General features: G+C 35.4%; 1 protein-coding gene across 1 annotated transcript; it reads right to left on the reverse strand.

The window, feature by feature from the left end:
• Positions 1 to 424: 424 nt before the first annotated feature.
• LOC137272410 (alpha-(1,3)-fucosyltransferase fut-3-like) lies at positions 425 to 17,372 on the reverse strand. Its single transcript, XM_067804789.1, has 4 exons — positions 17,160 to 17,372; positions 12,322 to 12,384; positions 2,109 to 3,518; positions 425 to 1,980 (listed from the first exon to the last, which is right to left on the reverse strand). Exons 2-3 carry the CDS (start codon positions 12,324 to 12,326, stop codon positions 2,252 to 2,254), a joined length of 1,272 nt encoding a protein of 423 aa, XP_067660890.1. The 5' UTR covers positions 12,327 to 12,384; positions 17,160 to 17,372; the 3' UTR covers positions 425 to 1,980; positions 2,109 to 2,251.
• Positions 17,373 to 17,405: the final 33 nt, after the last annotated feature.

The raw sequence follows: 17,405 nt of genomic DNA on the forward strand, positions 1-17,405 counted from the left end.
TGAACTGTGCACTAGTCTTTCTAAAAAACTGTTTGCGTCTCAACAGAACGCACACAGGCATATCCACATGTTTTTCAGTCAGCTTCGTACAAGGGTCGCATGGTTTAAGTAGATTATACATACATGCATGCATGCATGCATTCTATTCATTGCTGGCTCGCGTTTGACGGATGACTTATGTGGTGTGCACGAAGTAATGACATCATATCTTACGAAACACAAATATACCCTAATCTTGAGGTCAAGCTCACAAATACCCAACACCTGATCAGGCCAAGCTCTGAACACGTGTGCTTGGTTCCAGTCAATGTTATGGTGTAAGTTCTTTTTGTGCCTGGATTGATGAATTACAGAAATTACAGGTGTCCATTCACTTGTTGTTTCCTCTGTGCTTCTCGATTCTGAACAAAATCTAACATGTTCCTTTTGTTTTGTTTGTTGTTTAACACCATTATTTTTAGTTACAAGGGTCGATCAAAAAGTTATTTTTCTACGCATTATCAGTCAACCTCAACAAATTCGACTTTGTCTTACCGCCCACCTAAGTATATTATTACAACGTATAGCTGATGCTTAAATGTTTTGGAGGTGCGGTGGAGTTGTCAAGCCGTTAAAACGTTCGTTCGTGACGCCGATGACGGATGACAGGATGACGGTAAGAATGTTGTAATGTAAGCGCTCGAGGTTTCGAACGGGAAACAAAACATTCGTCGCCACTCGCCCCTTTCCGTAATTAAATTAAGGATATCAAAACATTTCGTAATCTGTTTCATGATAAAATTATATAGGGGTTATAATCCACGACCATTCAGCTTTTAAGATATGCCGATTTAATTCACAAATATTTACTACATGGAAATATAAAAATCCTACGGAGTTGGGGATCAATTCTCTACCGAGATCGACTGTCTGTCGAGGAAATGATAGTTTCATGATGACGACCAACTACCGGCTTCAAGAGCATAATTATACAAGGCATATCCCTAGTGAACTGACCCACGTAAAAGGCAACTTATGACGTAGATTCGAATCTCGGTTCGCTCTGACCATGTTAAGTTTGTCAGCACCGAATAAGTACTTGCTCTTTTCACAAAAGCGTTCCATATAAAGATCAGTATCACTCAGGGCTCTCTTCCCACGGGACACTGGTATGCCGTATAATAACCGAAGTGTTCTAAGTAACGTGGGGAGGCGGAGTAGTGTTTTCTGTACATCGAACGCTCTTCAAGCCGAAGACCCATGTTTTATTATTTATCATATAAAGTTTGTTCAATATTCTTTGTTCCTGCTTCAGAAATGCCACTCAAAGCAGTTTTTACAAACTGCCGTCGTCATATACTAGTACTTGTAGCTGCAAACTTACCAGACTCCGCCAGGTAGCTCAAACATTGTTGACTGCGGAGTCAAACAACACACGCTTGAAAATCAGAAGACATATGAGACATTGCAAAATTACTCATCTGCAAACAATGAGCAAATATTGATTATCATAGGTCACCCATGCAAGGATGCTATAGCTACTGACCTGATCAACTACCGGTAGCAGATACACCCCCCCGCTCAGTTATTACTAGTCATGGGGATAGTCAGGATACCTATATCATTACAACAACCGACTCGGGGTAATAGGCCACTGCCGAGTCGCATTTCCACAGCTGTGCTTTCATTTATTCAATAACACAAAATACAACATGCCCACAAAACACATGCACAAGATCAAAACACATATACAACAAGATCAAAACACATATACAACAAGATCAAAACACATGAACAATAAGATCAAAACACATGTACAAGATCAAAACACATGTACAATAAGATCAAAACAACACGATGTATCCCAGATTCATCAAAACAAGATCAGTGCTTCATAAATTACTACAACAAGTGGAACGTGCATATTGTTGTTAGACTTCTCAAACACAGTGATTTCCCAATGGTCGTCGTAACACCGACATAGATTTGTTCAGAGGCAAACTGTAGCGCAAATGGGTTTGCACAGCGGAAAGAAACTGACCAATCTTCATGAATGCGAGCGAAGCGACCATAAAGGAAGACTGGTAATATTCTCTATGCTGCACAACCCTATTTGCGCTACAGTTTGCCTGTGGTTCAGTTGTTCATGCGTCACCCGGGTCTTCAGCGTTACGAGCAAACGATGTAACCAACAGATGATCCAGGTAACGATTAATTCCTTTCCTCATTTATCACCCCACGGCTTCCCAAAGTTTGGTTACTGAATACTGAGTTAATTTTTCACGATAGTAGAGTTAGAAGCGCGTGTAGAAACCGGTTTCCGAGATTCAAGGTCCTGAGGTTTTGTACAATGGGACCTTCCGTACCAGGATAGGATGTTGCTGTATGTTTTCCTATAGTCGTCCACGTTCCACAGTCGCCTACAGATGTCACACATCATATTGCCCATATTCATATAAATATGTCGTATAAACTTTTTGTCTTCCCATCGGACAATCTGCAGCCGAGAATATGCTGCATGATAATAGCGCTTCCTCTTCAAGATTTCTGTATAAGCTGTGTCGTTTTTATCCAAGAACTGAATATACTTTCCTAACTCGGCGATGGATTTGTAATCTGCCGTGTCAATATACGTTCCTTTGGGGGCCACTTTGGCATAATCCCCACCCCCTCGTACAATGGGCACACTTTCGGTCCCGTAAAACCGAAAGAACACGTTACTTATGTATTCAGAGCAGAAAACCTCCTCAAATGCTAGATAGAATTTATATTCTCGGCCGACCTTGATAAAACAGTCCAGATCCTGATTACAGAGGGTCCTGTTTACACAAGGTCCGTATACATCGACCTTTACATATTTGCGAAGGTGTTTGAGATACTCTTCCATTCGACTCGGTGTCTTGCAGCTCTGTTGAAAGATGACAACGGTTCTCTTCTTTCTTGAGACAACGGTTGTGAGGTTATAGAAAGGGACGGCTTTTTTCTTCACTATATTTCCGAAAGATATCCGAATATCAGAATCTCTTGTGTAGCCAATTGTCCAGTTAAATACTGATTTGTCACTTAAAGTTGAGTTGAGCCGTTTGGCAATTTCGGGGACAAGGGGTCGGTTTTCAAATAATAAAAACACTTTTCCGTGTCTGTTAAATTTTGGAAGTGCGTATCTCTCCAGAAATGTGCTGGAGAATATTACAGCATGGCTGTCATGGAGATATGTTCCTCTCGTGGTGAGAGCGCAGCGAACATCCCCACAATTTCGGGGATAAATGTGTTGGTCGTGGTTAGCGTAGCTGAGGTCGGGTGCGTATGCAAAAATGAGTTTAATTTTATCACTGCGCTGGTCCCCTGAAGGATGATATTCCTTGAAGGCTATCCTTGCGATATCGGAAGGTAAAGGTTTGACGGTTTGTGGGTAAACGTCCACAGTGGCAGCCTCGTGGAAGGGTCTGGTGTGGGACGTGCCGGTGTAAAGGTAACGACAGATTAAGATGGTGACGACCACACCCAGGAACAGCTTCACCGACGTCTGTGTGGTACATCTGGAAACCAGAAGAAGAAATTTGGATTTGCGTCATGATATTAGGAATCGGTGAAATGTCTGGGACCGTGTACGATGTATGATAAATATATGTTTACAAATTGTGTATAACACCAGATGTATGATAAATATATGTTTACAAATTGTGTATAACACTAGATGTATGATAAATATATGTTTACAAATTGTGTATAACACCAGATGTATGATAAATATATGTTTACAAATTGTGCATAACACCAGATGTATGATAAATATATGTTTACAAATTGTGTATAACACTAGATGTATGATAAATATATGTTTACAAACTGTGCATACCACTAGAAGTATGATAAATATATGTTTACAAATTGTGCATAACACCAGATGTATGATAAATATATGTTTACAAATTGTGCATAACACCAGGTGTATGATAAAAATATGTTTACAAACTGTGCATAACACTAGATGTATGATAAATATATGTTTACAAACTGTGCATACCACTAGAAGTATGATAAATATATGTTTACAAACTGTGCATAACACTAGATGTATGATAAATATATGTTTACAAACTGTGCATACCACTAGAAGTATGATAAATATATGTTTACAAACTGTGCATAACACTAGATGTATGATAAATATATGTTTACAAATTGTGCATAACACTAGATGTATGATAAATATATGTTTACAAACTGTGCATACCACTAGATGTATGATAAATATATGTTTACAAACTGTGCATACCACTAGAAGTATGATAAATATATGTTTACAAATTGTGCATAACACTAGATGTATGATAAATATATGTTTACAAACTGTGCATACCACTAGATGTATGATAAATATATGTTTACAAACTGTGCATAACACTAGATGTATGATAAATATATGTTTACAAATTGTGTATAACACCAGATGTATGATAAATATATGTTTACAAATTGTGCATACCACTAGAAGTATGATAAATATATGTTTACAAATTGTGCATACCACTAGATGTATGATAAATATATGTTTACAAATTGTGCATAACACTAGATGTATGATAAATATATGTTTACAAACTGTGCATACCACTAGAAGTATGATAAAGATATGTTTACAAACTGTGCATAACACTAGATGTATGATAAATATATGTTTACAAATTGTGTATAACACCAGATGTATGATAAATATATGTTTACAAATTGTGCATACCACTAGAAGTATGATAAATATATGTTTACAAACTGTGCATAACACTAGATGTATGATAAATATATGTTTACAAATTGTGTATAACACCAGATGTATGAGAAATATATGTTTACAAACTGTGCATAACACTAGAAGTATGACAAATATATGTTTACAAATTGTGCATACCACTAGAAGTATGATAAATATATGTTTACAAATTGTGCATAACACTAGATGTATGATAAATATATGTTTACAAACTGTGCATACCACTAGATGTATGATAAATATATGTTTACAAACTGTGCATAACACTAGATGTATGATAAATATATGTTTACAAATTGTGTATAACACCAGATGTATGATAAATATATGTTTACAAATTGTGCATAACACTAGATGTATGATAAATATATGTTTACAAATTGTGTATAACACCAGATGTATGATAAATATATGTTTACAAATTGTGCATAACACCAGATGTATGATAAATATATGTTTACAAATTGTGTATAACACTAGATGTATGATAAATATATGTTTACAAATTGTGTATAACACTAGATGTATGATAAATATATGTTTACAAACTGTGCATACCACTAGAAGTATGATAAATATATGTTTACAAATTGTGCATAACACCAGATGTATGATAAATATATGTTTACAAATTGTGTATAACACCAGATGTATGATAAATATATGTTTACAAATTGTGCATAACACCAGATGTATGATAAATATATGTTTACAAATTGTGTATAACACTAGATGTATGATAAATATATGTTTACAAATTGTGTATAACACCAGATGTATGATAAATATATGTTTACAAATTGTGCATAACACCAGATGTATGATAAATATATGTTTACAAATTGTGTACAACACCAGATGTATGATAAATATATGTTTACAAATTGTGCATAACACCAGGTGTATGATAAAAATATGTTTACAAACTGTGCATAACACTAGATGTATGATAAATATATGTTTACAAATTGTGTATAACACCAGATGTATGATAAATATATGTTTACAAATTGTGCATAACACCAGATGTATGATAAATATATGTTTACAAATTGTGTATAACACTAGATGTATGATAAATATATGTTTACAAACTGTGCATACCACTAGAAGTATGATAAATATATGTTTACAAACTGTGCATAACACCAGATGTATGATAAATATATGTTTACAAATTGTGCATAACACCAGGTGTATGATAAAAATATGTTTACAAACTGTGCATAACACTAGATGTATGATAAATATATGTTTACAAACTGTGCATACCACTAGAAGTATGATAAATATATGTTTACAAACTGTGCATAACACTAGATGTATGATAAATATATGTTTACAAACTGTGCATACCACTAGAAGTATGATAAATATATGTTTACAAACTGTGCATACCACTAGAAGTATGACAAATATATGTTTACAAACTGTGCATAACACTAGATGTATGATAAATATATGTTTACAAATTGTGTATAACACCAGATGTATGATAAATATATGTTTACAAATTGTGCATAACACCAGATGTATGATAAATATATGTTTACAAATTGTGTATAACACCAGATGTATGATAAATATATGTTTAAAAACTGTGCATAACACTAGATGTATGATAAATATATGTTTACAAACTGTGCATACCACTAGAAGTATGATAAATATATGTTTACAAACTGTGCATAACACTAGATGTATGATAAATATATGTTTCCAAACTGTGCATACCACTAGAAGTATGATAAATATATGTTTACAAATTGTGCATAACACCAGATGTATGATAAATATATGTTTACAAATTGTGTATAACACTAGATGTATGATAAATATATGTTTACAAACTGTGCATACCACTAGAAGTATGATAAATATATGTTTACAAATTGTGCATAACACCAGATGTATGATAAATATATGTTTACAAATTGTGCATAACACCAGGTGTATGATAAAAATATGTTTACAAACTGTGCATAACACTAGATGTATGATAAATATATGTTTACAAACTGTGCATACCACTAGAAGTATGATAAATATATGTTTACAAACTGTGCATAACACTAGATGTATGATAAATATATGTTTACAAACTGTGCATACCACTAGAAGTATGATAAATATATGTTTACAAACTGTGCATAACACTAGATGTATGATAAATATATGTTTACAAACTGTGCATACCACTAGAAGTATGATAAATATATGTTTACAAACTGTGCATAACACTAGATGTATGATAAATATATGTTTACAAATTGTGCATAACACTAGATGTATGATAAATATATGTTTACAAATTGTGCATAACACTAGAAGTATGATAAATATATGTTTACAAACTGTGCATAACACTAGATGTATGATAAATATATGTTTACAAACTGTGCATACCACTAGATGTATGATAAATATATGTTTACAAACTGTGCATAACACTAGATGTATGATAAATATATGTTTACAAACTGTGCATAACACTAGATGTATGATAAATATATGTTTACAAACTGTGCATACCACTAGAAGTATGATAAATATATGTTTACAAACTGTGCATACCACTAGAAGTATGATAAATATATGTTTACAAACTGTGCATAACACTAGATGTATGATAAACATATGTTTACAAACTGTGCATAACACTAGAAGTATGATAAATATATGTTTACAAACTGTGCATAACACTAGATGTATGATAAATATATGTTTACACATTGTGCATACCACTAGAAGTATGATAAATATATGTTTACAAATTGTGCATAACACCAGATGTATGATAAATATACGTTTACAAATTGTGCATACCACTAGAAGTATGATAAATATATGTTTACAAATTGTGCATAACACTAGATGTATGATAAATATATGTTTACAAATTGTGCATAACACTAGATGTATGATAAATATATGTTTACAAATTGTGCATACCACTAGAAGTATGATAAATATATGTTTACAAATTGTGCATACCACTAGATGTATGATAAATATATGTTTACAAACTGTGAATAACACCAGATGTATGATAAATATACGTTTACAAATTGTGTATAACACCAGATGTATGATAAATATATGTTTACAAACTGTGCATACCACTAGATGTATGATAAATATATGTTTACAAACTGTGCATAACACTAGATGTATGATAAATATATGTTTACAAACTGTGCATAACACTAGAAGTATGATAAATATATGTTTACAAACTGTGCATACCACTAGAAGTATGATAAATATATGTTTACAAACTGTGCATAACACTAGATGTATGATAAATATATGTTTACAAACTGTGCATACCACTAGAAGTATGATAAATATATGTTTACAAACTGTGCATAACACTAGATGTATGATAAATATATGTTTACAAACTGTGCATACCACTAGATGTATGATAAATATATGTTTACACATTGTGCATAACACTAGAAGTATGATAAATATATGTTTACAAATTGTGCATACCACTAGAAGTATGATAAATATATGTTTACAAACTGTGCATAACACTAGAAGTATGATAAATATATGTTTACAAATTGTGTATAACACCAGATGTATGATAAATATATGTTTACAAATTGTGCATAACACTAGAAGTATGATAAATATATCTTTACAAATTGTGTATAACACTAGATGTATGATAAATATATGTTTACAAATTGTGCATACCACTAGATGTATGATAAATATATGTTTACACATTGTGCATAACACTAGAAGTATGATAAATATATGTTTACAAACTGTGCATACCACTAGAAGTATGATAAATATATGTTTACAAACTGTGCATAACACTAGATGTATGATAAATATATGTTTACAAACTGTGCATACCACTAGAAGTATGATAAATATATGTTTACAAACTGTGCATAACACTAGATGTATGATAAATATATGTTTACAAACTGTGCATACCACTAGATGTATGATAAATATATGTTTACAAACTGTGCATACCACTAGATGTATGATAAATATATGTTTACAAACTGTGAATAACACCAGATGTATGATAAATATACGTTTACAAATTGTGTATAACACCAGATGTATGATAAATATATGTTTACAAATTGTGCATAACACCAGGTGTATGATAAATATATGTTTATAAATTGTGCTTAACACCAGATGTATGATAAATATATGTTTACAAACTGTGCATAACACTAGATGTATGATAAATATATGTTTACAAATTGTGCATAACACCAGGTGTATGATAAATATATGTTTACAATTTGTGCATAACACCAGGTGTATGATAAATATATGTTTACAAATTGTGCATACCACTAGAAGTATGATAAATATATGTTTACAAATTGTGCATGCCACTAGATGTATGATAAATATATGTTTACAAACTGTGAATAACACCAGATGTATGATAAATATACGTTTACAAATTGTGTATAACACCAGATGTATGATAAATATATGTTTACAAACTGTGCATAACACTAGATGTATGATAAATATATGTTTACAAACTGTGCATAACACTAGATGTATGATAAATATATGTTTACAAACTGTGCATAACACTAGATGTATGATAAATATATGTTTACAAACTGTGCATACCACTAGAAGTATGATAAATATATGTTTACAAACTGTGCATAACACTAGATGTATGATAAATATATGTTTACAAACTGTGCATACCACTAGAAGTATGATAAATATATGTTTACAAACTGTGCATAACACTAGATGTATGATAAATATATGTTTACAAACTGTGCATACCACTAGATGTATGATAAATATATGTTTACACATTGTGCATAACACTAGAAGTATGATAAATATATGTTTACAAATTGTGCATAACACTAGAAGTATGATAAATATATGTTTACAAACTGTGCATACCACTAGAAGTATGATAAATATATGTTTACACATTGTGCATAAGACTAGAAGTATGATAAATATATGTTTACAAACTGTGCATACCACTAGAAGTATGATAAATATATGTTTACAAACTGTGCATGACACTAGATGTATGATAAATATATGTTTACAAACTGTGCATACCACTAGAAGTATGATAAATATATGTTTACAAACTGTGCATAACACTAGATGTATGATAAATATATGTTTACAAACTGTGCATACCACTAGATGTATGATAAATATATGTTTACAAACTGTGCATACCACTAGATGTATGATAAATATATGTTTACAAACTGTGAATAACACCAGATGTATGATAAATATACGTTTACAAATTGTGTATAACACCAGATGTATGATAAATATATGTTTACAAATTGTGCATAACACCAGGTGTATGATAAATATATGTTTACAAATTGTGCTTAACACCAGATGTATGATAAATATATGTTTACAAACTGTGCATAACACTAGATGTATGATAAATATATGTTTACAAACTGTGCATGCCACTAGATGTATGATAAATATATGTTTACAAACTGTGCATACCACTAGAAGTATGATAAATGTATGTTTACAAATTGTGCATAACACTAGATGTATGATAAATATATGTTTACAAATTGTGCATAACACCAGATGTAAGATAAATATATGATTACAAATTGTGTATAACACCAGGTGTATGATAAATATATGTTTACAAACTGTGCGTACCACTAGATGTATGATAAATATATGTTTACAAACTGTGCATAACACTAGATGTATGATAAATATATGTTTACAAATTGTGTATAACACCAGATGTATGATAAATATATGCTTACAAATTGTGCATAACACCAGGTGTATGATAAATATATGTTTACAAATTGTGCATAACACCAGGTGTATGATAAATATATGTTTACAAACTGTGCATAACACTAGATGTATGATAAATATATGTTTACAAATTGTGCATAACACCAGATGTATGATAAATATATGTTTACAAATTGTGCATAACACCAGGTGTATGATAAATATATGTTTACAAACTGTGCATAACACTAGATGTATGATAAATATATGTTTACAAATTGTGTATAACACCAGATGTATGATAAATATATGTTTACAAATTGTGCATAACACCAGGTGTATGATAAAAATATGTTTACAAATTGTGCATAACATCAGCTGCATAAAATCTAAATGCCTAAACATTTCATGACTGTAATGTAACTGTATGTACATAATAAATATGTTTACAAATTGTGAATAATTGTATTTGTATGATAAATATATGTTTAGGAATATATATGGATATTGGATTGGATATTATCGGTTTCTCTCATTTATGGTAATTTCCACTTTCTGAAGTCAGTGTAGACCTTGTTAGCCAAGATAAACTCAACGCCCTCTGTCTATGTTTCGATTTTACATTAACTTACATGATATAACAATAGTATGACACTTTGCAAATATCCAGCCTAAATCTCTGTATTTCTAAGCGGGGTGGGTGGAGACTGACCGCTGAAGGCCCGGGTTCGATTCCCCACATGGATGCAATGAGTGAAGCCCATTTATGGTGTCCACTACAGTGATGCTGCTGGAATAGTGCTAAAAGCGGCGTAAAACCATACTCACTCACTCTGACAAACAAGATACATCAAAGGCTGCTGGAGCACAGATAATCAAGTTGCCTGTAACGAGATTGAGTGAGCTGCGTTTTAAGCCGTACTCAGCAGTGTTACACCTATTTGACGGTGGTCGTGTGAACAATCGAGTCTGGACAAGACAATCCTCTGATCAACAACATGAGCATTGATATATACAACTGAAACACAATGACATCTGTCAACCAAGTCAGCGAGCCTGACCACACGATCCCGTTATTCGCCTCTTACGACAAGCATGAGTTACTGAAGATCAATTCTAACCCTGATCTTCACATTTTGCTTATAACGAACCATAACACACTGTTCACAGTAACCTCCCATAAGAGTGTCTGACAAAACAGTGACTGTGTCTAGTTTTACTAAAGTATGCTTTTAGCAATATTCCAGCAACATCACGGACTCGAGAAATGGAACACACTGCACGCATGTGGAGAATCGACCCCGAGTTTTCAGCAAGGCGAGCGAGCCTACCCTACAGCATCATCTGGGAAACACGCCACATTCGCTCCGATAATGACCTCCTAACTCCTAAGACGTTACAACTGGAACACACATTCTTGATGGTACGTCTTAGAAACGGGCTGCTCTTCAACGTATTCTGTGTCTATTTAGTCTATTTTCGACTTACGCATTTCACAAGAAGGTGATTATATTTTAGTGTCGGCTGGACAAGCATCATTCCGGTTTGTCTGAATTTGTGAAACCGTGCTGTAACCGAAATGCTGGAAGATCCTGTGTTAAATAAGTACGAATACCCAGTCACATGCCACGGGCGAGCAGCTAAACTCATGTTGACAGTCGACTGGTTTGGGTTTGTCTGGATTGAGAAATCGTGCTGTAACCGAAATGCTGTCCACATCGAAATCAAACCCAAATAAGTCACTGAGTCTGAAGTGTTGGTATTTAGAGGCGCGACACATGTGGCGTTAACATTCCTACCTCATGTTGGGAGAAGTCTTTGTTCTTGTCTATTTTTTATGATACTGTGGCGTCGTTGAACCTCTGAAACAAACAAGTCGCAGATACGCGTGATGAAACATGCTTATAGTTGAGTCAGGTGACCAGTACATTATTAAAGAAATACAGTTCGCTCTACCTTCATGTATTGTGTAATAAGCACTCTTTCGCCCAGGACATTTATAGTTAAATCATGTGGACGAGGTGCCTTTGATCGTTTAGCCAAGCACCTTAGAAAACAATTTCTGAACAGAAAAAGAATCACAAGTTTCGAAAAAAATTAAATCTCATAAAAAGTAAGCATTCATGTTTATGTCTTCTACTGAACATTTTGACCCATTTTGATAGCTCGAATTAGTTAATTGGGATCTTTCAATATCGACATAGCGGTGTATAAATGTGTGCGTGTGGGGAAAAGGATGGGACGAGTGCGTGTCGATCACATTGGCATGTGTGTGCGCAGATAAATGGATGGGCGTTTGTGTGTAGATCGGGTGGATGGGCTGACGGGTGAGGTGTGTGTGAGTGTATATGACTGGACGGGCGTTTGTGTATGTGTCGGGTGGATGGGCTGACGGCTGAGGTGTGTGTGTATATATGACTGGACGGGCGCTTGTGTGTGTCGGGTGGATGGGCTAACGGGTGAGGTGTGTGTCGGGTGGATGGGCTAACGGCTGAGGTGTGTGTCGGGTGGATGGGCTGGCGGGTGAGAGGTGTGTGTCGGGTGGATGGGCTGACAGGCGAGGTGTGTGTGTCGGGTGGATGGGCTAACGGCTGAGGTGTGTGTCGGGTGGATGGGCTAACGGCTGAGGTGTGTGTGTCGGGTGGATGGGCTGACGGGTGAGGTGTGTGTGTCGGGTGGATGGGCTGACGGGTGAGGTGTGTGTGTCGGGTGGATGGGCTGACGGGTGAGAAGTGTGTGTCGGGTGGATGGGCTGACGGGTGAGGTATGTGTAGGTCGGGAGGATGGGCTAACGGCTGAGGGGTGTGTGTGTGTGTGTGTGTGTGTGTGTGTGTGTGTATGATTGGGCGGGTTCATGTGTGGGTAAGTCGGATGGATGGGGGTGAAGGTGTGACTGACGTGTGTTGATAACTGGACGGGTGGATGTGTACACAGATCGAGTGGATTAGATGAAGGACCACATGATTTGTGTTAATGGCAGGTAGCATGTTTCACGAACATTCTGTCGTGTTCACAGACTTTCAGACATCTTCACTTTAGGATGACGAACTCTAAAACTGACCCTCAAGTTCAGTTATGTCAAAGAATATGCATATCATATATGTAATTTTCATCACATACAAACATACTCGGGCGAACTTTATAAAGGCTGCACCGTGAGGTTAACGAACAATATATTCATACCGCCGCATGCTCTGATTACAGATCACAGACGAGCGTGCTTCGCTCCAGTGACAAGCTTTGGATAAGACCTATAGCTGTAACTACTCTTGGGTAACCTCCATCTGAACTAACCTAGCGAGGTAAGAGATCCACCCGTAGCCCCCACCCCAATCAAAAGCCAAAATTACAAACTGACATGCATACCTCACCCCAAATATTCATTTAATCAGGGATACTCTATAACAGGGATTGGTCACTCGCTTGCTTTCCTTACCATTTGTACTAATTAACGTGTGCCTCGTAATGCTCCACTGCACACGTCGACTTGGTTTGTTCTCAGCGCAAATCGGCTGCGCTTAACAGTATTTCAACCAGTTTACTGTCGGAAACTATCGGCATCTCCCGGAGTAATACTCGGTAAATTGGAGTAGGCTCCCCTGAATGTTGTCACAAGAAGCTGGTTACACTTCCTGTCGCCGAATGATGCATGTGTGGATTAACGAGAGGACTTGAGAATGTGTTTACACATTGCCTTGTTCAAAGACTCTCTGTTTATGTGACAATTTTGATACAGCGTTCGAAACGATCGCCAGCCCAAGAGGCCCAGCGTCGGTTGTTAATGTATCAGGCCAACAGTTTCAGTTATCTGCAGGCCCTTGTGGTCTTCTGTCAATTAGATCTCATTTCTTTTTAACTAGCATCTTGCCCATAATTTGTATTAATGTTCAGGAATTATCCTTGATCCCTCATGTTAGGATAACTTCCAGTTTCACTTCATAGTATTATATATTCAGTGCCGCATAGGAATGTCAGCAGTCTATAACTAATGTAAACTTCTCTGTGCTCCATACACTTCACTAATGGATTTTGTAGGGACTGTGAAACTCTCTACAATGAAGACTATTTTGTTTTTATTGGTTTGATTTCAACAAAATGGGTATGCAGACTTTAAAAACTGCAAGTGGCAGCAAGCCCTGATGGCCAAATGGCAAACTAAAGGTTATTATGTTATTATGTGTATTTGAAATGATCTGTTACACAATTAAAATGTCTCATTATGTTTCAGTGGTTTTCTGTTTGTGTGGAATGCTTAGGCTGCATAAAAATATGTTTCTCAGGCACATTCTTTTCAAAAGTGATGAGTAAGACTTTGATTTTTAATTTTTGATAGAAAAAATGTGACGAGGGAGGAACACATTTCTATTTCTTTTTCCTTCAGGAATACAGTTTGGAAAGTTAAGCACATGTTAATGAGTTGTAGATTCAGTCACTCTCATTCTTACAGACACTCAGTCTATAATGGACAAATGGACCGTCGTGGCAAAGTCGAAATTATATTTTTTAAGAGGGCAGTTAATGAAGATGACCAGATGTCTTCCTGCATGTGCGCAATTGCATGGATACTGACAGAATGTCAACTGACACAGTCACTCCCCCCTAAAAATACAGAAAGTTTAAAACCATCACAAAAAGCGTTAAAAAGTCCTTTGCAGTTTTGTCAAATATCAACAATAGCTTCAGAACTAAAACATTCAAGCATCAAAGGCATCCATGGCAGATTAGAACAGATCAGATATGTCATACCTCACACTTTCACCAGATAGAATATTCCCCTCAATACTTAGAGGTGTATTTGAAAGAAATGAATTTTAGGACGACTAAACACATTCAAACATTGGCTTGTAGTAATGAGTGATCAGATCAGATCAACGATATGTCATATTTTTCACACACATGAAATACTTGTGAATGTATACACCCTACCAATTATTTTTTAAATTCATAAAATCATCACTATTACTTCCAAACACCTCTCACCAGATGGAACTTTTTTCCCTAACAGAAATTAAAGGTGTGTGTGAAAGAAGTTTTTCGAGCAATAACTAGAAACACTCAAAAAATGCTGTGTAGTATTTCAATGGCGGATCAGAACAGATCAGCGAGATGGCACGTTTTTCACACACCTCAAATAAATCCTAACAATATGTTTAGATTATCAAATTATAAATATTACCTGCAAACACCTTTCGGGTCATAGTATATTCCCCTCATAAATATTTAAGGTGCATGTGAAAGAGGTTTTGGAGCAATAACTAGAAACACTCAAAGTTATACTATTTCAATGGCGGATCAGAACAGATCCGCGAGATGGCACATTTTTCAACACCTCAAAAACACCCTACCGATTTTTTTTAAATTATAAAATTAGCACTATTACTTCCAAACACCTTTCACTAGATGGTTTGTTCCCCTAATGGAAATTAAAGGATTTATGTGAATGAAGTTTTTGAAGCTGAAACAAAAGCACTCAAACAACGCCGTGCACTATTTCAATGGCGGATCGGATCAGGTCGGCGAGATGGCACATATTTCACACACCTCAAGTACGTCCTAACAATTTATTTTAGATTATGAAACTATCACTATTACCAGCAAACACCTTTCGCCTGATGGTAAATTCCCCTCATAAAAATTAAAGGTGTATGTGAAAGACGGTGTTGAGCAATATCTAGACACACTTCAAACAACGGCGTGTAGTATTTCAATGGCGCATCAGATCAGATCGGCGATCTGCCACATTTTTCACACACCCCAATTAAACCCCAACATGTTTTTAAGTCACAAAACTATCACTATTGCTTGCAGATACCTTTCAACTAAAGGTATAATTTCCTGCTAAAACATAAAGGAATGTGTGAAAGAAGCTTTTAATGACGAAACTCAGTCTATCTTCGCTGTGTACCGATAATTGAAGCCAGAGAGTTACAAGATGCCGACTAGAAACTTTACTACAAACATATTTTCTTATACTGACACTAATTACAAATATGTGACTAGAACTGAAGTAACAGAACAGGTGACTTATGTTCTACGTGTAGGATCCGAGTTTTCACAACACTCAGCGAATGTAATCAGCTGTTGAAAATGAACCGAGCTCAATCTTTAATACTAAGCTGCCGCCGTATTGTCTCCACTGGTCACGTGACAAAGCGAGACATACTTTCAGCGGTTTTTCGAGGAGTTTCCCCTCCCCTCTCTATATAGGCTCCCTGATTTAATAAATTAAAGCTGGTTTAAAAATAATCAACGAACTTATTTCATTGTTGGAATATTGCACCGGGGAAGGTGGAAATATTCCATGTAAAAAGAAGGGGGCACGGGGGGAGCTCTTTCGCCCAGGGAAAAGTGAAAACATCAGGTACTAAACGCCCCATTTTGTCATTGGACACAAACACTCCTCAAATGGGTGTACATTGTCCGTGGTCATTGATAGCCTCCATGTTTTGTAGTGTGTGGATATACTGAAGCAGACGCACATTTTCACTGTGATATACTATTGGTCAGTATACATAATATCGCATGCGTGAACATCATGTGTTAAACAGGTGCGAATACCCTGGCACGTGCCACAGACGAGCTGACGATCAGCTAAAGTCATGCTGATAGTCGACTGCAATATCATGGTAGATCTCACCTTTAACAGTTGACGATACGTCGATAGTATTCACGCCCTCTCAGGCGATTGACCACGGTCGTCTGCTTGCAACATTTGCAGACGTCTCCTCAAAAAGTTTCAGGAGACAGAGTTTATACCGGAAAGGTCAATTTCCAAGCTGTCCTACAAGTCATCATAACTCTTACATTTAACAACTTCGCCATGGTGCATGGACAGGACCCCGGCTTTTGTTCCGGGTGGGTTACAAAACCTCGCTATAGCGCA

Source organism: Haliotis asinina, chromosome 2 (genome assembly GCF_037392515.1).
Source record: "Haliotis asinina isolate JCU_RB_2024 chromosome 2, JCU_Hal_asi_v2, whole genome shotgun sequence".
Classification (NCBI taxonomy): domain Eukaryota; kingdom Metazoa; phylum Mollusca; class Gastropoda; order Lepetellida; family Haliotidae; genus Haliotis; species Haliotis asinina.